The 23,252-nt window shown below is 31.7% G+C and overlaps 1 protein-coding gene across 2 annotated transcripts in view; it reads left to right on the top strand.

Annotated features, from left to right (window-relative positions):
• The window catches only part of LOC129219685 (clathrin interactor 1-like), a 37,114-nt gene extending 19,279 nt beyond the window's left edge, over nt 1–17,835 (top strand). Inside the window, exons 8-13 of one of the 2 annotated variants that reach the window (XM_054853962.1) lie at nt 246–303; nt 1,553–1,958; nt 4,626–4,691; nt 5,202–5,316; nt 9,692–9,769; nt 15,892–17,835. In XM_054853962.1, coding sequence (XP_054709937.1) covers nt 246–303; nt 1,553–1,958; nt 4,626–4,691; nt 5,202–5,316; nt 9,692–9,769; nt 15,892–16,010 — 842 coding nt within the window. In that variant the 3' untranslated portion in view covers nt 16,011–17,835. The remainder of the gene's footprint in view (nt 1–245; nt 304–1,552; nt 1,959–4,625; nt 4,692–5,201; nt 5,317–9,691; nt 9,770–15,891) is intronic. The other variant, XM_054853963.1, reaches the window with a different exon arrangement.
• The last annotated feature ends 5,417 nt before the right edge of the window (nt 17,836–23,252 follow it).

Below are 23,252 nucleotides of genomic sequence, written 5' to 3'. Positions count from 1 at the left end.
CATAATCTATCGCTAGTTATCTCTTTTATATTTTGTCTTAAATTATTTAATTTTGAATTTTTTAAAAATATTTATTTAATGAAATTTTTTTTTATTTCTTATAGATTTTTACAAAATTTTAACATTTTTTGTTCTTAGTAGATCTAAAATCTTTATTCTGTATGAATTAACAATGTTGTTCAAAATTTTAATTCAAAGCAAACTGATTTTAACTCTTAAGTAATTTAAATAATTTATCTTTCTAGATTCAGCAAATGGGGACTTTGCCGATTTCACTCAGTTCAAAAGTGCTGAAGAGCCGAAGTATGTGTGCATTTTTCCTTTGTTTGATTATCTATTTTATACTTTTAGTGACATTTTATTTATAAATCTAGATACATGTGAGGGCAGTATAATATGAATCTATAGAGGAGCATTTATTTAATGTCTCTTGCATTTGTTTCCTGCATCTATTTTTTTCCTCTCAATGATCCCGAATGTTTTCAACGTTAGTATTGTTTCCATGTTATCCCCAAAGTCGTGGATTTTGACCATGATCAAAAATAGTCATGGAAAGTCATGATTTTAAGAAAAAAATGCTCAAAAATTATGAAAACGGAAAATTAGTCAGATTTTGGGTACAAGAACATGCATACTTATCGAGTTTTACAGATTGGGTGTAAAATTCTCTACAATAAAACGGACATAATTTATGCCCTTTAAAGCAGCAATGCTCAATCTGCAACACAGAGGCTGCATGTGACTTGCAAATTTCTCGATCCAATCGAAAAAAGGTGACTTTGAGATTGTCTTATTGAAGATTTATGTTTATTCAATTAAAATGTCTAGTTATTAGAAGCATTTTTTTAAAAACCCGTATGTTAGACCAATTTAGCACCATAATGTAAAAAACACAAGTATAATAATTTAAAAAAAAAAAAAAAAAATACTTTATAGGAAGAACTGAGGGCATATTTGTTTTCAGCATATAATTCAAACACAAAATCCGTTTAATAAAATGCTTCACTAAAATCTGTGTTGACCTTTGTTATGTTTATGACAGCATCTGCTATTATAGTTAAATGATTGCTATATAAGTAAAAGTACTACAATACCTAAAAACTAAATTATAGATACTTTATCTCAGTGATATAGATTTGTTATGATTTTTTGTTTTTGAAAAAACTATTTCTTAAACTTATAACTTTTAATAACAGATGAGTGATGTCAAAGGTGACAATACTGAGTAACCTTTGTAAGTAATTTCCAAGAATTTGCAAAAATATAAATTGAATAAAAGTAGCTCATTACACTACAAACTATGAAAAACAAATATCAATTTCAGTAGTTTCCTTATTTGTAGTGTGCTACTTCCAACTACTGGTTCTACTGCATTTTTTGTATCATCGAAAATGTTACATTTCTAAAGCGTTTATTTCCCCCCCTAAACATTGGTGATACCTTATTGATAAAATATTGATTTATAATTAATAGCTGAAGTGTTTAACATAAAAGCAGATATTTATTTTTAGGATATATTAGTTATTTTCTAAACATTTTGTATCTCTTGCAGGCAAGATGATTTTGCCGACTTTGCATCGTTCTCTTCTCCTATTCAGACAAATGCAACGTCGGGTAGTGAATCTTTGAATTTTCTGGACTCTAGTGTTGTATCTCCTACTCCAATGTTTCAGTCCATACCTTCAGGTCTTCCACCCCTCCACTCAGTTGGTCCTGCCACTGTTTCATCTCCATTATCTCCAACGTTCAGTGCCTCTCCATCTCCAATGGTCTCTCCTGTTGGAAACATTTATCAACCAGTCATGGGACCTCCTATTGCCATGATGTCTGCCATTCCTACAATTCCAGTCGGTGGTACAATAAATTCTCCTGTCATGATGCAACCGCAACTAACCAGTTTACCGCCGGGAAATCTTATGTATCCCGTCAATTATATGGCTAATGGCTTATTTAGTCAAGTAAGTTTTTTCATAACTTTAATCAATTTTCAAGGGTTTTAGCATTATGTTAAATCTTGTTGGATTTGGAGTAATTGTACTGAATACGTAAAACAGCAGTTGAAATACTTTGTACTAAGAGTAAGAAATGAGTAAATTACAACAATTTGTATACATGTACAAATAAAAACAATTATAAAGAGTTAAAAAATTTGCAAACAGCTGTTTTAAGGCTATAAACCAAACCATTTTCATCAGTGCATAAAAAAAAAGATTCGCAATGTTCGAACTAATGGACAAGTGAATAAGAAATGCAACAAGACAAGAAGGAATAAATGAACTAGAAGTGGCTGTAACTGGAAACCTTATGTCATCAGAACAAGAGCATCTAAACTAAGGAAAAACATCAAAAACAAAAAAGTATTTTAAAGGGAATATTTCCATACATTAGGGAAATAAGGCACGCTTGACAAATTATTAACTATTTAAGTAAAATGTTTTAAGATGTAGTAAGATTCCCAAAAATCTAAACTAAAAGTGGAAGAACAACCATGAATAATTTTGGCAAAAGAAGAATCGAAATTCTGATTGCAGGATCAACAATGTTGCACAATCGAGAAATGTTTAAAATCCTCTTTTTGGATACAATTTTCATGTTCTTTTGTACGGAATTTGGGAGCCGAGGCTTGGTTTATAGCTGTTTCTAAATATACTTCTGAGCCTTTATTCATAGAATTGGTAATGATTTCATTGTTGGAAGAGAGAGAACTCAGTAATTTAAAATATTTATCTGTTACCATTTTGTATTTGTAAAAAAATAAAATATTTAATTGGTTTTAGCTTATAAAATCGATGCTTTTTTTTAAAAATGAGTTTTCAGTTTCTTCTCTCGATTCTGCTTTTGTCACTAGCAAAACTGAATACAGTATTGATTTACAGGGTTCACACGGGTCATGGAAATCCTGGAAAGTCATGGAAAAAAAAATAAACAAATTTCAGACCCGGAAAAGTCATTGAAAATTGACATTTTCATTAAAAGCCATGGAAATTTATTTAAAGTCATGAAAAAATGTCTTGAGTAGTAAGAAAGAAATATCTAAAACAGCATTAGAAATATTAAGTGGTTTAGTAACATTGCATATAACTTGAATAATCTCGGAAACAAGTCTCGGCTTTGGAATCCAATTTCATCCGCTTCTGTAACAACCGCTCGCCTTTTTTTGTAATGTGATTTTACTGCTAGGACATCACTAATTTTAAATTCACCATTATTTTCTGCACTTTTTATATTTTATATTCTGGAGTTTGCCATGCCCCCTCAAAAAGTGTAATTCAATTGCACCAGAGTTTGTTTCAACTACTTGTAAAAAATTCATTATTAAATTTACCAGAGTTTATCTTAATATGTTGAAGGCATGGAGGAAAGTGAAGATTTCAGTCAGACAATAGAACATAGAAATAGAGGAATTCTAATACACTAAAACAGTGGTGCCCAACATACAGCTCGTAAAACTGATCCCCTTGTGACCAGCTGAAATATCTGATTTAGAAAAATAAAAAAACTGGAAAACGTGGCTTTACTTTAATGAACGAATATAGTTTATTGTTCAGTTACATTGGTGAGTAGATGCATTATTGGGGGGACACCAAAGGGCAATGTTTTTATGAAGTAAATTTATTATTGGTAACTTAGTAATGACTCATTCAATTTTTGTCCCATTCATTACTATTCTGCCCTATTTATTAAATATTTGTTAGACATTTAAACATCAGTGTACTGCATTTTTACTTTACTTGAATTGATATGATGAAGGCAAATAAGAATAATTTATTAGTTTCTGTAGTGCACTGATATTTTTTCAGTCACAAGTAAGTGCCCTCCAATGAGTAATCTCCAATGAGGTAGTGGCACTCATATAAAAGTTTTTCGAAAGCCCATTTCCGAAAATTGGCAAGTTTGGCATTTAATAGTACTATTCTTTTCGTGTAACAAGGTCATGAAAATTTTTATGAAGTCATGAATTTTTTTTAAATTCACCATTTTCTGCACTTTTTATATTTTTTATTCTGGAGTTTGCCATGCCCCCTCAAAAAGTGTAATTCAATTGCACCAGAGTTTGTTTCAACTATTTGTAAAAAATTCATTATTAGATTTACCAGAGTTTATCTTAATATGTTGAAAGCATGGAGGAAAGTGAAGATTTTAGTCAGGCAATAGAACATAGAAATAGGGGAATTCTAATACACTAAAACAGTGGTGCCCAACATACAGCTCGTTGGAAAAGTCATGGAAATTTTTCATCCAAATTGAGTATGAACCCTGGTAAAAATTTCCTCAATTTATGATACATTTTGCTGGTCTGGGTTTGACTGCATTGAATGTCTGTCCCTCGATTTAATGATATTCTTGATTTAACGATTAAACCCATTAAGGATTTTGGTTGGTCTCTGTTTTTAAGTGGTGTATCACAATTATTTTTATGGCAATAACTAATGATTGTTTACAATAGCATTTTATCGATACTGGTTATAATTTACTAAATTTGATGCCTTGTTTATAGTTAACTGTAAAATATTTTCGGGAGTATATTTAATTCATTGGTTCTCTTCTTTCTTTTTAACTAAACAATTGTGTATGTTTTAAGTACTTTTCAGGTATCATAATTTTTTTTTATTTGCATTTTTTAGCCCTCTTCATTGCCAGTAATGTCTTCAACTGTTACAGTGCCTAATACTTCACTGCAGAACTTGCAGGTTTGTTTTTGCTTACGTAATGTTTGTACCATTTTTTGGAACATTTTAATTTTAACATTTTTGTTATGTGAAAGTTGAAACAACATATTAATTATTGAATGTTGATATTTGGGTGTCCATAAATTTTTTTGTTGTAAAACAGTTTGAAAAATCATAGTGAATTAATGCAGCGTAATATTAAGTGATGATCCTTATTTATAAAATTATTCTTTTGAAGATAAAGTCTAGTTTTTTTCCCCTGCTGCAAAAGGAAGGTTTGACTGCTCATTGAATTTGTTACTCAGGTACAAGTGTTGGCATAAACGTTTGACACAAACATCTTAGCCTACCACTTCCTCCCCAGGGCCGCATTCCTTAACACAGCTGTATTCGAATTTTTTTTTTATTCAACTCTTATTTTCAATAGGTTTTTAGTTTATTTGTATTTGCTTTTGTTATTACAAAAGCTGTGCATAAGTTCTTATAAAGTTCTGCGTAATATATTGCTTGTTTTATGTGTATTTATTTTAGGCTTCAAAAAATACATGGAGTGATGCATTAGGAACAGTCAATATAAATGTAGATAATCTTGCTCCTGCTAGCAAATACGATAAAGCACCTGCTCCAAGCATGAATCAGTTAGCTGGTAAGCTTTTTAAGTTCATTTTTGTACTATGCTACTTATGTCTTTATTCATTTATATTGCGTATTATTTTCTTGTTATTCTGTTCTAACTTACTAACAACTTATCCAATACTGAAATTTCTCATCTCTTTTTGCATATTTTCTACTTTGATTCTGTGCATAACTAACATTTATCGAAGTTTATAAGAATTCAAATAGTACCAGAAGGGATATTTATTACTGATATAGTGGAAATACAGAGCTTAGTATAATAACATGCCATTCATGTTTTTAAGTTTTTAGAAAATTATATTTTCTAAATTTATTACTTGGAAAAATTTATATGGTGTCATTATTCATGGCAAGTACTGAGGTAATTATTCTTTGAAGTGATATAAGAATCTCAGACAAAGCTCTAATAAATACAACCAGGGTTTGAAATCAGGCTTGAATGTTGATTGAAGAAGGGCCTGCTCTTCAAGACATGTTTTTTTTTTTTTTTGAGTGGGGGATGGGAAGATTTATTATACTTTTCATTATTTATTCAAAAACTTTACTTTTTTTGCAGCTTGTTATATACAGCATTAATATTAGTACTATGTACCCATATGTTAGAAAAGCAAATTCGCTTGTTTTCTAAATTAATTCTAGCAAAGGCATTTTGCTTCTGTTCCATTCCCCCCCCCCCCCCTTGCTGAAAACATAGAGAAAATTTTTTATATTAATCCCCTACCCTATGAAAATTACTAATAAAATACTTCCAGAGAAAAAATACTATTATCACAGCAAAAGTCACAGTTTGAAACATTTGAATTCAAAGCTGGTTTTGAAAAACAAATTTTTACTTTCAAGTATTAAAACAATCCAAAAAATTCAAATTTTAGCTTTTTTTGTGTAAGTTTCAATAGTAGAGTCATTCCATTTCAAATCAGGCAGGCAGGTATGAAAAGTGTCATATGACCATCACCGATTTTTTTTGAAAAAAATACAGTAGTTACAACTAAGGGACATATGAAATATCCCAAAAGGATTTTGCAAGAAAAATTTTTTTTCTTCAGTTACAGCCTATTAAAATTCTGCACAAAATCCGCCATTTTGGAAAAAAAACGGCAAAACACTCCATTTGAAATGGACACTAATTCAAAAGTATTAAACCTATTTGAATAATTCTTTTTTCTAAAAATGAATAAGGAACCATATATCCTCTAGACATCGTTTTTGAAAGTTTAGTTAGGTTTTTTGATAAAGAAAAAAATTCATTTTTGCCGCGAAAAAACTGCATTTTTACCGATTTTATGATTTTTTTCCTCCATGAAAAAAAAGTTTTTTTTACTAACCGGAGATGGCAGTCTAAAGCCCTTATATGATAGTTTCATAACATATTTTATTATAATCCTTGGATGCATACAGTCTCGGAAATAAAATTTGAAAATTTGAAAATTTTCAAAAATTAGCGATTTTTGAAGTTATTTTACTCAAAAAACCCATTTTTTAAAAATCTAAAAATTGGCTCATTTGAACCCCATATAATGTTTAACAAGTGGATAGACACCGCATCCCGCATTTTTTCCCATAAAATGTTTTATGATTTTTTGAAAGTGACCTTATCGCCCATGGCATGCATGTAAAATAAAAATTTCTAATAATTTCAGTAACTGAAATTCTGATTATATTAATGCCTAATAGCTACAATAACAGTGCACTTTATCAGGAAGAACTAAAATCTTACTGACTTTTAATAATATATCACTAACAAACTGTTTTTGATGACCGCCAGTCAATTCGTCTTTTTGTAAGACTCTGTGTGTAGCCTTTAGATAGAAGAGCCTTTGGTGATTATATTAATGACTAATAGCTACGATAATGATGTACTTTTTCACTAACAGTTAAAATATTTCCTTTTTTTTATAAATATTAGTTTATTTTGTCTCCAAAGCTATGCATTCACCGTTACTTTCATATGCAGCAACGAATCATATTTTTCTCTTTCAATTCTCTTTCTCTTCAACTCAATTACGCGACAGGGTAAACCATCAAAGGACAATACAATGCATTTAAAACGATTAATTTTAATTTCGTGCTTTGGTTGTCATTGGCGAATGTTGTCACATAATTTTTGGATCCTAACCTCGTATGATTACTTTTATATGCAAGAATATGTATACTAAATTCAAACCGCAAAACTCACTTGTAGTTTAAGAATTGAAAAAACTCACCTGTTTTTTGAGAGAAGTAATCAATTGAACATGGTTGTAAGTTGAGGTAACCAAACATATCACCAAAGGTAGCCAGGGATCCAATTTCTAACAAAAGAAGAGCAGGATCCCTATAGTCTTCAGAACTTATTTTAATGCTTAAGTGGCCTGACAAAAAATTGAGTGTAGCAAATAAGGAAGTATGGGAGCTCAGCTCCCATAACAATTAGGCGCTGATCAGCAGAAAAATATATTTATATAACAAAGTACAAAAAGACGAATTGACTGGGTCATCAGAAGCGGTTTGATACTGCTATATTATTAAAAGTCAGTAAAATTTTACTTGTTGCTGATAAAGTGAACCATTATTGTAGCTATTAGGCATTAATATAATCAGATTTTCAGTGACTGAAATTATTAGAAATTTTTATTTTACATGCATTCCATGTGCAATAAGGTCACTTTCAAAAAATCATAAAACATTTTATGGGAAAAAATACGGGATGCGGTGTCTATCCACTTGTTAAGCATTATATGGGGTTCAAATGAGCCAATTTTTAGATTTTTAAAAAATGGGTTTTTTGAGTAAAATCACTTCAAAAATCGCTAATTTTTGAAAATTATCAAAATTTCAAATTTTATTTCCGAGGCTGCATGCATCCAAGGATTATAATAAAATATGTTATGAAACTATCATATAAGGGCTTTAGACTGCCATCTCCGTTTAGTAAAAAAAAACTCTTTTTCATGGAGAAAAAAAATCATAAAATCGGTAAAAATGCAGTTTTTTCGCGCCAAAAATGAATTTTTTTCTTTATCAAAAAACCTAACTAAACTTTCAAAAACGATGTCTAGAGGATATATGGGTCCTTATTTATTTTTAGAAAAAAAAATATTCAAATAGGCTAAATACTTTTGAACTAGTGTCCATTTCAAATGGAGTGTTTTGCCGGTTTTTTCCAAAATGGCGGATTTTGTGCAGAATTTTAATAGGCTGTAACTGAAGAAAAAAAATTTTCCTTGCAAAATCCTTTTGGGATATGTCATATGTCCCTTAGTTGTAACTACTGTAATTTTTTCAAAAAAATCGTAGATGGTCATGTGACAGACCCTGCCTGATCTGAAATGGAATGGCTCAGTAATAAATTTCATCCATCATCAAATTCGATCATTTAAGAGTACAATGCTTTTAGAGATTTGTATACTTTTATATATATCATAGCAGTAGCGAAGGAAAATTGCTCCAGTTAGCCGACATGTTTGATTATTGACTGTAAGGCCATTAATGGATTGTCTAAAAACTGTAGAAGTTGGTCTTAGCTAATTGCACCCAGCACAACCAATATGTTGAGAGGGTGGCATTGGAAAGTCTGAGGTCTGTAACTCTTCATACTGATCTAACATGAACTCTTGTGACTTTGTTCTCCTTCCTAAGTTGTCAGAATTTCATACCTGACAACTTTACCTAGGCTAGACTTGATTGGCTTGCTAGGGGTCTGATGTTGGATAAGGGCACAGCCTTATGATGTAGGAAAAAAAAGTTCAAATAATCTCAGATGATCATGGAATTTGCTCTGAAGAAGAACACTTGTAGCCGTTATTAGCATTTTCCTTGCCAATGTATGCAATGGATTTCGGATATTTGCGAACAGTTATTGAATTTTGCTTGTGAAAATATGGAAGAAATGTAATGAAATTTTATTCATAAGTTTATTACAAAGCTTTTTTGATTGGTTTTGCCACTTCTTTATGAAAATTATAAACTTTTTTCCCTATATTACTTACACAGAGGATTTTAAAACTTTTCATAAATTCTGTTTTTAAGTTCCTTTTTTCATTCTTCAAGTAAATAAGGTAGATTGAGTTCTGAAGTTTTTGAATTTTTTTACAGGAAGTATAAATTTTAAAACATATTGCTATAAAAAATGAAAAAATATCCAGGTTAGTTGCTGTTACAAGGCCAATTTCAATAATAGCCTTGATTTAAATCCTTTCTAAATAGCAATGTTTGAATCTCAACAATGCTCTGAATATTTAATTAAAGTTTGAAGTCAAAGTACAAAAAAAAATCAATACTGAAAAATTCTTAAATTTCGTTTTAAACAATGAAGTAAATTACATTAGATTATTCAATTTTCCAAAAATAAAATAGAGTACTGATTTGTTATTCTGGCATTCTGATGGTTTCAAAATTACTTGCAGGAGTGGATATGAATGCAATGAATATGAACAATCTTACTATGGGAATGCAACCTATGTCTCTAAATCAGCCAATCTTAGGTATGACAAAATTTAACACTTTATGGCTTCTCAAATAATTTTTCTGAAGGAAAAAAATTGTTTTAAGCATAAAGTTTTCCTTGCAAAGCTTTAAAACATTCTGATTGATTTTTAATTTTTTTTTGTTGGCTTTGTAGAATGTTTCGAGGAGCAGTTGTAGATTAGTTAGTCTTCATATTCTCCCCTTTTTCAATGCCTTTAGAATTACTTCAAAAAAATGAATACATTTATTGTAATTTATCTCCAATTTCTGTAACTTCAGTTTTTAGAAATATAATTTCCACCTCAAGTATTAACTATGTGTATTGTCTAAATGCTTTTATATATATATATATATATATACATAATTTATAAATATATAAATACCAAGGGTACAGATAATTACTCAAGCTTAAATGTTCCCAAAATGTAGAATGTTGGCCAAAAAGTTCGAACTGTAAGGTAATTTAACAATCTCATATAATATGCCTAGTCAGTGTCACCAAATATCTTGCATAATAAGCTAATTTATAGAAAAAAAAATCAAAAAGCAAAAATAAACTATTTCTTAGTGACTTAGGAACTTAGTGAAGGCTTCTGCATATGATCAAAATTAACGAAAAATCTCATCTTACTCAAACCTAAACCCGGAGGTTCAGATACACATTCTGTGCCCCTTATACAATAAACTGGAGTATCAATAAACTAGGGTAATGAGAGTCACCAGGTTTTGATTCAAAATGGTTTATGCATAGGGATATAAACTAACATATTAAAAATTTTTGTTTTGCATGTTTTGTATAAAGTTAGGATACCTATCAAAAAGTATGTTATCTGAAGTTAATTATTACTAACCCTCTTTAACTTTGTTTATATCGAGTTTAATTGCTTGTTAAAATTTATAATACCACTGAATTTATCTTCAAACATTTTTTTTAAACCCTATTGAGTTCATGTGTATGTTGGTTTATAAATAATTTCCCATCTATCTGCTTTTTTCTTACAACAACAAATTGTTTTAAATTCAGTTTGTTAAATTTAAAAAGGATGTTTGTTGTGAGCTGTGTTTTCCCCAACAGTTTAATCTTTCTGAAAATTTAATGCTAATTAATATCAGATTTTATAGGCTAAGACAACAATGTTTCTCTACATTTAAAAATGTTATTGAGGTATCATGTTTTTTATGCTATTGGTGGGCCATTCCGTGTGACGGAACGGGACATTTTGAGTAATTGTTGCCACAAGATTTTATTTCATAAATACAAATACTACCAGCTAGAAATTTAATTTTTGATAGTAACTATAATGATTTGTAGTAAGAATTATGTAGAATATCAAGAGTTGGTCAGTTTGAAGAAAATAATTGAACGACATGCAATAAAAAATGGCCCTGATGGAGAGACCCAGACGAGTCCCATTCCGTCACGTGTATTTTATTGCATATTCCTCAATTATTTTACTTAAAAACAATAAGTTTAACGTTCTATGGAATTCTTATGACAAATCCTTACTGTTGCTATCAAAATAAAATTTCTAGCTTGTTTTATTTGTATTTCTAAAACAAAATATACTGAAAAAAGTCCCGCTCCACCAAATGGAATGGCCCTGGTCTTGTTTATTTTTTAATCTTGCAAGTAGTGTAAAATTTCTTTCTTAACGTGTTGAAATCGGGTTTAAATACAAATACAAAAGTGACGACCAGCAACAGGCTCTGGGCCCAGCTAGACTGGTCCTAGTCAGGCCCGGACTGGCACCTGTTCGGGTTGTCGGCTAGGTGCTGAAAAGGGGGCCCCATAAGGGGGGTCCGGGAAAATTTTGAAAGTTAGGTGTTCAGAAATGCCATTTTGCTCTATTTTGGGACTTGTAAAGTTACTGAACATAAGGTACAATTTTATGTATAAAAAATATATTTTTAAGAATTTGCTTCACCTACTCTTCATTAAAAGGAATTTTCATTCTGTATTTACAATATCTAAATTGTATGAAACTTGTAAAAAATGATAATAAACTACAAAGTACAATAAGTAACGAACAGGTCTGCAAGTCAGCCAAAAGCACTTACTGCAGATGCATCTATTTTTAAAATCAGTATAAAACATAAGTGTTTGTATACAGTTATATTCAACAATTAAATAGAGAAGTTACTTCGCAGGATCAATGGGTAGTAAAAATTAGAATTATATTTGCTCAACGTTATTTTTTATACATAAATATATATTGCTATCGCTAAAATATTTTCAGGAATAGAAAATTGATTTACATTACAATTTAAAATTATACATACTTGACCCTATAGAAAATAAGAAATGAGAATTATGTGCTTAGAAACGACATTATGCTTTATTGTGGGACTTTTAACGTCATTAAACTTAAGCTACATTCCTATATGTGAGGTTTAATTTGACGTACTCTTCATCAAAACGAAATTTCATACGATATTTACAGTATCAAACATTTATTTAAAAAATGAAAAAAAAATTTTTTTTTTCGAAATCAAAGAGAACATGCCACTGAACTTTTGACAAAATATCTGTCCTGAAAAAAAAAACATCTAGTTTTACCAAAGTAAAAATCCGGCGTCGCTCATTATTGTGACCGGGTAAAGTCGCTACTAGCAGTATGAATAAAAGTTTTCCCTTAACGAAATTTTTTAAGTTAATATTTTTTTAATCATTTTTTTTAAAAAAATGCGTGTATTTTTCATATAGTTTTGTTATGCACATCTTTTAGTTGTGACCCTTCGGAAAGATGGGGCCCTAGTCACAGGCGGAGTTGGCCTGCGAGGTAAATAGGCCCTGATTAGAACATACTATGTAACGCACTCCCCCACCCTCGGGAAAAAAAAAACAAAAGTTTACGAATCAAATTCAAAGAGATGGAAACCCAGTTGAGACAAAACTGATTTTTGAATAGGCTTACTAGGCGTGGCGAAGTCCTAAGGCCACCACTCTTTAGGGGCCCCAAAACGGTTGACACTTTTTATGCTCATGCAGAAATTGTAAGGTTTAAATACATAGGAGCCCCCCGAAAAAGCGTTTGGCCTAGGGTCCCCTGATATATTAATCCGGTCCTAAGAGGAGGGGCCTAAAAAGTTATATTTGCCCTGCGGTCCCACCTGGAACCACAGGGCAGAACCTCGTGTGCTACAAATATGAAACTAGCAAGACCGATTTTGGAAAAAAAGTGAAGAATATGATCAAAATAGTTGCAAAAAAAAAAGAGATCGCGCAAAATTTTTTCCTCCCCGTTTAGGGGTCCTCCTCGTTTGGGGACCCTCGGCGATCGCCGACTAGCCGACCTGGCCAGTCCGGGGCTGGTCCTAGTCAATTTACAATCCCCAGTGAAGATCAATGACCCTCTTAAAACTATCTACTCCCTTGCTCATTACCACCTCTTCCGGTAAGCTGTTCCAAGGTTCCACTACCCTGCTAAAATAATAATTTTTCCTAATATCCATGTTAGCCTGAGATTTAAATAGCTTAAAACAATGACCCCTTGTCCTGTTTTCAGTGCTTAACTTCTGCCCTGTAACATCCTTCATTTTAATAAATTTAAACAACTGAATCATGTCCCCTCAGTCTCTTCTTAGCTCAAGACTGTACATTATTAGCCTTCTAAGCCTGGAATTATAATCTAAGTGAGAAAGTCCATTTATTAGCCTTGTAGCCCGCCTTTGAACCCTTTCCAGTACATTGTCTTTCTTAAGATAAGGAGACCAAAACTGAACAGCATACTCCAAATGAGGTCTTACCAAACTTCTATATAAGGGCAGAAGAACTTCTTTAGATTTGTTTGAAATAGATCTCTTGATAAACCCAAGCATCTTATTGGCTTTGTTACTAGCTATGCTGCACTGTGTTGGCTAAACTTTAAATCCTGACTTATTAAGACCCCCAGATCAGTAACTTTGTCTGCCTGACAAATGACTGAACCTTGCAAATAATAACTTGTACACTTATTTTCATGCCCTAAATGTAGCACTTGACATTTCCCAACATTAACAGCCATACCCCATTTATCAGCCCACTCACTAATATGATCTAGATCCTCTTGTAGTTGATTTGCTTGTTCTTCATTTTCTATAGTCCCCATAAAGAGTTTAAATATTCCTGTGAAGGTTAAATAGGATGAAGAGACACATTAAAAAAACATCTCCATGGGCTATGTTACATGGTAGAAAAGTTATTATTGTATGAAACATCTGACAAACTGATTAAATTATAAAGAAATGAGGAAGCCTCTATGCTAACTGGGCAAAGCATGTCATTCAAGTTCTAGGCTGTACAAGGTTTCAACCATTGGTGGACATGCCTGGTCAATGGAGTTCATGAGGTTATTCACTCTTCAAAAGAAGAGCTGGATGATTCAAAAGTATATTTTCTAAGCAACAAAAGCCTTTTTTTTCCTCCAAATTCTCAGTAAATTTTGCTTTTTTAATTTTTTAAACAACAGTTAAAAATAAATTATGCGTAAATTTTATTTTCCAAAAAAAAAAAAAGTTTCTTTTTGTTATACACTGGTAATTTTTATCCATTTTATTAAATTGAGATGTATTTAGAAGGTTAATTATTAAATAATCTATCCCAGCCTGCTAGTTGCTCTTGCTATCACAATTTTGAAAAGTCTATTTCTTCATGAGCTTAGTTTTTCAACTTTAGAAACATCCTTTATAAAGACTTAAGAAAGCAAAATTGATTAGCTTAATTTAAAGGCAGAGGCAGATTTCCGATATGAGTATCAAGGGAAAAAATTTCGCACCCTGCATAGAAATAACCTTGAGCACTCTTCCTTTATTTTTGAGTTTGGGACATCAGTGCATTTCTTGTCCAAAAATTAACCATCAGAAATATATTTCGGCTCATTATAAAAAGTAGTATATTTTGTTACCACTACAAGACTTTCTTATTTCTTTATGAACTCTTGGCTCTTATGCATAATTCCTTGCTATTTGCAAAAGTAGAATCAAGAGAAGAAATTGAAAATCATGTCAAAAGCCTTGCTTAAATTAATTGCAAGCATTTTTTTTCCTAAATAAATAGGTGTCTTCATAAAATTTTTTAATCAGTGTGCTTTGTTCTAATTGTCTACCAACAATTAAATCACGTGAAAATCTTAGAACTTTATTTAAAACTATCTAAAAAGGTTATAACTGGACTCTATGTAACTCAAAAGTTCAAAAAAAAATTCCATCATTTGAAGGAGAAATTATTCTTTCGGTTGGTACCAATATTTTATTTGTGCAATTATGTTTTCACAACCTAAATCGCAGAAAAAAGCTAACTCAGATTTTATTTAATATTGCCGGTAGTTAAAGTCAAGCAAAGTTGAAACTGGGCTTAACGAAATTTCATGCAGTAATTTTTTAGTTAAAATGGTCACAAAAAACGGAGTTTGCACATACAGGCCCACACACAGACTGGCATACATTGTTAAAATGGATTCCTCACACCTCAGAACGTGTAAATTAGTCAAAATTCGAAATTTTTTTTATCAATTTAGTTCGCTCTTCTATGTATTAAATACAAAAGGCAATAAAAAAGTTAAAAAAATATTTTTCTTCCTTTTTGGAATTTGAGGCTTTGATTTTAGTCAGAATAATTGAACTTATGTTAAATAACTTTTGTTAACCAGGTTTCATATATTCTCATGAAACATTTGTACTTGTATATGAAAGGCTAATTATCTCATAGTTATCGTTCTATTATTCTCATAGTTTCAAAATGATAAGGCATGTTTTTTACCATTTGAATGGGAAAAAATATTTTTGTTTTGACCAAGATCAGCAGTAGTAGTATAAAACAGAATATCTAAATTTTATTGTTAAAAATATTCATTGAAGGATTTCATTTTGTAGAAACTCTTTTCAGTGGAAATAGTCATAAAATAATTCAAATAATTAACTGCTCAATGATTTTGAAACAAAATTGTAAACAAAACCAAGACTAATGTTGTTTTAAGTCAAAAACTTCTATGGTATCAATGTTGTATGTAGTTAAACTTTTTGCTAAAAAATCTTTCTTAATAAATTCAGAAAAATTCTTAAAGTAAATAAAATCAAATTACTTTATTTTTATTTTATTGATTTTGGAGAAATTAAAAAGATATGTTAATTTATATATATTTTTTTCATTCAATTTATTTAGGCCCTGGAACTGTGCCTGTCAGTCCAATTGCATCTAATTTCATGAGTGGTGTACTTTCTCCACCTGGTATGCCTGTACAGAAACCAATGTTTAACAGTCCAGGAAATCTTGGGTTTTAATGAGAGCAAATTGCTTCATTTTCTGATTGGTCGTACCATTAACTATTGAAAAGAAGTCAACCAAATCTCAAGCTATGATCGTTCTGGTTTAAATTGTGGATGGAACTTCATTAAAAAGGAACCACGTTGTAAACCCAGGAGTGAAAAAGTGGACATCAAAAACATTCCATATTTTAAAAGATATCAAGATTGAAAATGATCCTTCAATGGATAACATTGAACTTTTGGTGCCGATTATTGAGTAAATGAATTGTTCAAGTGTAGTTTTTCCAGGTATTACTTTTGATATTTTATAATTTTAACTTGCTGAAACATTTAAATCAAACTCAATGCGACCAGGAAGTTTTCATTTATTTTACTATGTACTTATGCATCTTGTGCAAAGTATACCAACTAGTTTGTAAATATTAAATTTTGTAAATTGTGGTTTTGTGAAAGTATGGGTAAAAAAAAGAATTGTATATTTTACATTTAATTGGTTTTTTTTTTTTTTCAGTTACATTGTCAGCAATTTAATTTTTTTTTTTCGGGCAAATTTTTAAGTTTGTATGATTTTAACATTTGCTTGTGCTCGTGTGTGAGGTAACCAATACCCGTCTTATCGTCTGAGCTTGTGTACAGTAATGGAACACTGTATTGAGGCAACTATTCATATATATATAAGTGAATGACAAACCAAATCTCTGTGGTTATTGTGTTATTGAAAAGCTGTTCTTGTGATTAGTACTTGATTTTGTTTTGCTCAATTTGTGTATGTATGGTAACAATCATTTTTTGAAAGGAGTTATGTGAGTTGAATTGGCGAGTGTAGCAAGTTCATTGTTCTTCGATAGAAGTTTGATAGAGATGAGCATTCTTCGTAGTTTAATTTTAAATTTGAAATTTATAGAAGTGTTTTAATTTGTCTCTTTCAAAAGCACAAGATTACATTTTAGATTTATTTATATACGTTATCTTATGTGTTACAAGTTTAAAAGGAACTCAAAATTTTAACTTTTGTTGTTTTAAGAAACAAATGCCTTTGTGCTAAAATGGATTAATATCAACTATCTTCAAAAAATATAAAATTTGCCCAAAATAACATACTTGTATTGGGAAAGGAAGCCTTTTTAAATGCAAAACGATAAAGGTTCTTGCATATAAAGGTATCTGACATAAGCCGGCTTCTGTTAAAATTTTTACATCTATAAGCCTACTACTTTTTGCATCGAAAAAAGGGCTACTCCAAATCCCGTAAAAGATGTATGTGGTTTTTGCAAATTTTGTGCTTTTTTTAGCTTTGTCATTTATATTTTATTCTACTACTGTATTAAGATTTTCAACACCTCAAGATGTTAATGTGATACTCATGTTGAATTTCTGAGATATTATTCATCTGAATTCTTATAACATTCTATTTACCTTTCTTTACGATTTTATTCTTACTTTGAATTGCATAAATTGACTAAGCAAGAAATTGTTTCTACTTATACAGTTACCTGTTCTCAGTGATTGTTTTTATTCTTGTGTTTGTTAATTGTATGACTTCTAGTATAGATTTTGTTCAAACTATTTGTAAATCAGAGTGCATGTGATTTGATTGTTATTGTTGGATTATGTTTCTTTGGTATATAGGGTAATATGAATAATATTTATGAATGTATAGTAAATAAAAATGTACAGCATTGTTAATGTTTTGTTTATGCTGTTTGTTGATGTTGTTCGACTAAATTTCATTGTAGACTATTAGAATACTGTTACGAAAATTACTTTTAACAGTTCAGTCTTTTCTATCTTTTCACTTGCAAAACAGAAAATAAAGGAGTATTTAGTTATATTTTTAAAATGTGTTTACTCCTTAGAATTTGTAAACTTATTTTCCTTATTTATATCCCCTGATGGCTGAAATCTAAGTTTTTCTTTAGTTCATAATATCCACAATTTTTTTTTCTCATCGATTGTTTTATTTTTTCAGAATTATACATTATCAGCCCTTACTACTGTGTTCACTATCATGCCATTGCTGACAATATCAGTTATATACTGATCATGAAAAACATACGAGCTTATTAATAAAACATTAAAGTAAAAAGCCATGGCTGCCCACTGGGGGGGGGGGGCTGCTTTGAGGGGTATTTCTTTTTTTGGTTGGGGGGAGGATTTTTGTAATAACTAGGGGGACACCCCCAAAAAAGCATAGGGATATCCATTTTTTTTTAAAAAGATCAATAAAAAGTACAAAAAAAAAAAAACTAAAACAGTTATTGTTTTTTTATTTCTAAAGTGGCAACCAGCTGCAGACTCAGGACCCAGCTTGGCTGGTCCTAGTCAATTTATCAATCCTCAATAAAGATCAAGAACACTTTTGAAACTTATACCCTAGTGCAAATAACAGCCCCATTGCAAGCAAGTAACTTATAATCAATTCCAAATGCCTACAACTCTGTTAAAGTAGTAATTTGCCTAATTTCAAGAGTTTTTTTCATTGCATTAATAGTCCCCCATTACTTTTAGCTTTCTGTAATTTAGTCAGCATGAAGATATTTTTTCAACAAGTTGATAGCAGCTGAAATTCTGGAGAGCAATTTTTTAGAATTTTATCCTAACTTTGTAGTTCTAAGTGCTTTCATCATGTTTTCTTTTGTTCTTTTTTTAAATTAAAATGTGGTTAGAATTGAAACTTTGCTATAAAGTAATACAGAATCTTCTATTACTTTGAGGAATGTTTTCATTCTTTGAGTTTTATCAGTATATTATTAAATTTTGGTGGAGTTTATGTTGTAAGAATTTCATTTGCACTTTGCTGTCATAGCTAAGGCTCAAGCTTCATTCCTTCATATCAAGACTTCATTCCTGAATTTTCATGGACCCCCCCCTCTCTTTATGAATATGCTTTAAAGTATGCCCTATATATTTTTCAAAAGATTTTTTTTTCTTTTAGCTATTAATAAATGTAAAAAAAAGTATTGACTGGTTAATCCTTAGCGGAAAACATCCACTAAGGATCATATTCTGGAGCAGCCTTTTCTGAACTGTGGATTCTAGTCACAGGTTTGTTTTTAGTAGCTTTGCAACAAGCTATCATTTCTAGCACTGTTCTGTAAAAGGAAAATCTGGAGCATGTTCAAGTCTTGAACAATCACATTAGATTTTAGTTTGTGTATAAAATGAGGCATTCAAATTTTAGTTTCTACTTGTAAAGCTACAGTACTCTTTACTAGATCATAATAAACACAGCAAAATCTGTTTTAAATACATTTCACGAAAACAATTTTTCTAGCATTTTCTTAGTGAGGGGGACCTTTTGGTTTTTGCCTTTAATCAAAAACATAATGTAAATAAAGCACAAATTATCAAATACAGTATATAGCCATTTTAAGGCTACAATGGCGACTCTTCATCAGTGCAAAAAATGCCCAATACACAGCAAGGAAATTGTGAGAGAACAGAACCTCAGCCGCGTAAACGCTGGTATAGATATATACCATGTGGATCTGATTCAAAGTTAACCAATGGAAATGCAGGGCAAGAGGCGAAAGCCGGCCAATATGATTGAACCAACATGTAATATTTATGCTTTTACCTGTATTTTTGTACATCTGAACTAAATGGTTCAAGAAACAAGCTTAGATTAATTGAAGGAAAATTTTAAAATAACAATAAATTCCTATCTCAGTTTGCTATCTCATATCATATATTATTGTCTCAGAGCAACAATAGGATATCTTGCTGTTGCTCTGAGGCGACAGTATGGTAGTTTTATGTGCAATTTTACAAAATTATGTAAAAAAAAAAGTTTGGTGCTTGAGACTAGAGTGACTTATTACAGAGTAGAAATTAGGTTTCGCTAGGGGGGGAACTTGAGTTATAAACGAACTTTATGGTGTCGTAAATTGCATGCGCAATTTATTTTGAATGTTGAAACTAATTGCATCTTAACAAAACATTCAATCTAAAAACATGAACTGAAGGTATAAAAACTACATAAACATACTTTTCCTTTTTAAGGAGCTAGACTAATAGTAAAAAAGGTTTCATACCGTATCATTCACTTCTGCAAATTAAAAATACTGTTGAAGCACCTAGAAGCGATGGGGAGTACATGCCAAAAATAAAAATTTGGGGAAAACTAGCACAAAGAGGAGAAATTCGTATCTGTTTATAGTACTTGTAAAGCCCTAGGTCAAGTAGCTAAACGTTGCTTTTTTTCCTACGTCTGTTATATCTGTTGTGTTTTCTTTGTAATTGTGGATTAACATGAAGCAAATAAGAAATCAAAATTAAAAAACAAATTATGCCACTTCATCATAGCAGACATAGGAAGACAGTGGCGTTTAGTCCCAAGATGGCGGACGTGTTGCTACTAAGCTAAGCTAGAATCAAGCATGGGCGTCGCGGCCAGGGGGGGGGGGGGGGTCCAAGGGGTCCGGACCCCCCAATATTTGAGGACCGGACCCCCTCAATTTTTCAAAATCGGACCCCCTCGATAATTGTCAAGATGAAATTAATTATTTTGGAGAAATTATTTTTGCTTTGAAGACTTTAAACAGTTACATAATACATAATTTACCATGTTTAAGTCTTCTATACATATAATAAAATAAGATGATTGTGTGTGTGTGTGTGGCGCGCTTCCCGGGAAAACGGTAAGGCCTAGAAAGATGAAATTTGGTATACAGGTACAGTTTCTGCCGAAGATGTGCACCTCGGGCTTCGATTTTTGATATTTTAATTAGAAAAAAAGTTATTTAATGTTTTATGTGTTTTTTTGCACTTTTTAGTATTTTTTACCTCACAGACCCCGAACCAATCGCACCACACAAATATTTTTTGTACTGTAGTGTTGAAAATTTAATTTTAAATACAATGAATGAGAAAATTTTGAAAATAGAGCAATTTTTGTATTTTTTATGAATTTTTGAAAAAATCTTCAATTTGCATTTTTTCCTGGGTTTTAAATTTTTCTAATATCATCCTGCGAGAAGTATCAAAGCCTCATTTCTGAAATTTAAGTTGGTAATAGTAAAAACATTTCGCCCTCTTCAGAAGAAAAAAGTTCTTAAAAATACGCAATAGTTTTTTTTTTTACAATTTTTTTAATGCTGAACACATCATGTCCTTTCACGCATCAGTCGAAAAAAGCGTTCTTCAATCTTTTATGCCTGTGACGTCACTACTTGGGTTTCGATTCGATATTTACGATGGAATCTTAATCGCAAGCAATGTTAATCTTTTTTTTTTACTATATAGCTTACTTCTACATTTTCTGACGTGATGACCACGTGTTTTTTCGGCAGCGCTTGCTTTTTTTCTTTCCTTTTTTTTGTTTTATTTAGGGATTGCATTTATTTCTTTTTCCATCCCCCCCCCCAAGCTGGACCTTTCGCTGTATATATATTACGTTACATTTCATAGTTGTGCGCATTAATTCAATAAAAACAGCGAGATTTTTTTTTATCTTTGTCAAACGCTACTTTTTGTACACTACGGGGAATTTGAGCTTTTTTTTTGCTCTACTTAAATAAAAAAAAAATCGGTTTTTTGAGTGTTCTTTGTTTTTATTAGGAGATGGGTGAGGAGGTCAAAATAAATAGAGACGGATAAGAAAATGTAGAGATAGATTGTAAAGGTAGATAGCCGCCGAAGGCGGCAATCTTGGCGTAAAAATGTGAATGGCACAAAAAAAAAGATAGAGATGGATTGATTAATACTGCTGCCAAATTTATTTAAACAACCGCCGAAGGCGGCAAACTTGAAGTAAAAATGTAAATGACAAGTTAGCCAAACAGCCGCCGTAGGTGGCTGCTTGCACATTGGATGTCAATGCCCCCCTCCCTGCCCCACATACACCATGACTTTGAAAAAACAATGCTTTCACATAAAAGTGGAAGTGCTTTTTGTTATTTTTCGACAAAATTTGCATGAAGAGCACGTCGTTTGTGTCTCCCTCCCTCTCCTTTAAAAATATTCCAAACGACGAAACTGGAGACAGATCTAGAAAATATTTTATTCAAATTATTAATGATATAGATAGATATAGATAGATTGACACCGCCACGAAATTTATTTAAGCAGCCACCGAAGGCGGCAACATTGGCGTAAAAAAACGAATGATAATACTGATTTATAAAGAAAAACATTGATTAATGTCGTCGCTAAATTGTTTAAGCATCCGCCGAAGCCGGCACCCCTGGCGTAAAAAGGCGAATGGCGTTAAAAGGCGGATCAGCTGGTCGCCGCAGGCGGCTAGTTTTAAATAAAACTAAATGAACATCGAAAAAAAAACTATAAAAACAAAAACAAAATAGGTGATGTGTATAATGAACGGAAAGTCGGAAAGTAAACTCCAATGACAAACCATTTCTCTGCTCTCTGCACACTAGCTTTAGTGGAGGATACTAGAAAGGGGACACTTCTCCCGAGTGCATTGTCAACCATCCATAGTCGTGTCGCCGGACTCTCTAGCTTGAAAGTCATTCCAGCGTATTTGTTGCTATTTAGGGGGAAACAACGGGACAACTTTGAAATACTGAAACTAGATGCCCCCCCCCCCCTTTTTTACGACTCTCGTGCTAATAAGTTAACAGAAGTCAGACGGGGATCTGAGTTTCTGCCGCTTTCTTTCTTATCTCGTTTCTCGGCGCTTTCAGGTTTCTGTTTCGAGTTTTGCAGTGTTTGTTTCTCCGATTCGATTCAATTTATAGAGACCCCGATGTTACCCACACAAAATGAGACACCAGACCTCTTTGGCGGATTTTTGCAGCTGTCAACAACACCCTGGCCAAAAGATGCACAAAAGTTTAGAGGACCGCTTAGCTGGTCAAAGGTTAAGTTTGGGGTAGAAAGGGAAGGGACGTGTCATGTGTTTCACATTATTCAACACGTGACTTCAAAGTACCTTACCGAAGCGCGGTTTCTCAAATGTGTTTGTGGCATCTCAAATTTGACCAAAAAAGCGTTACAGAAAAAAAAAAGAGGATGAGTCTAAAAATTAACGTGCAATTTCAAAAGCAAATCGTAAACCAGCATAACGATGGATACTGTGATGTCACTTCCGATAGACCAACGAAAAAAGAAGACAGAAATAAAAGGAGTTTTCCTATTGGGAAACGTTCCGACAAAAATAAAGATATGTGGTCTTTTTGTCTCCTTGAGAGTAGGTGACCTGAAGAGCGCTCTGTTTTTGGTAAAAATATTTTTTTTAGATATTCGATTACGGCTATGGAGAGGTGGCTTGAAATGGGAAAATGTAGCAAACCTTCT

This window comes from Uloborus diversus, chromosome 4 (assembly GCF_026930045.1).
Source record: "Uloborus diversus isolate 005 chromosome 4, Udiv.v.3.1, whole genome shotgun sequence".
NCBI lineage: Eukaryota > Metazoa > Arthropoda > Arachnida > Araneae > Uloboridae > Uloborus > Uloborus diversus.
The sequence above is the reverse complement of the archived record's forward strand: the minus strand, read 5'-3'. Positions and strand labels throughout refer to the sequence as shown.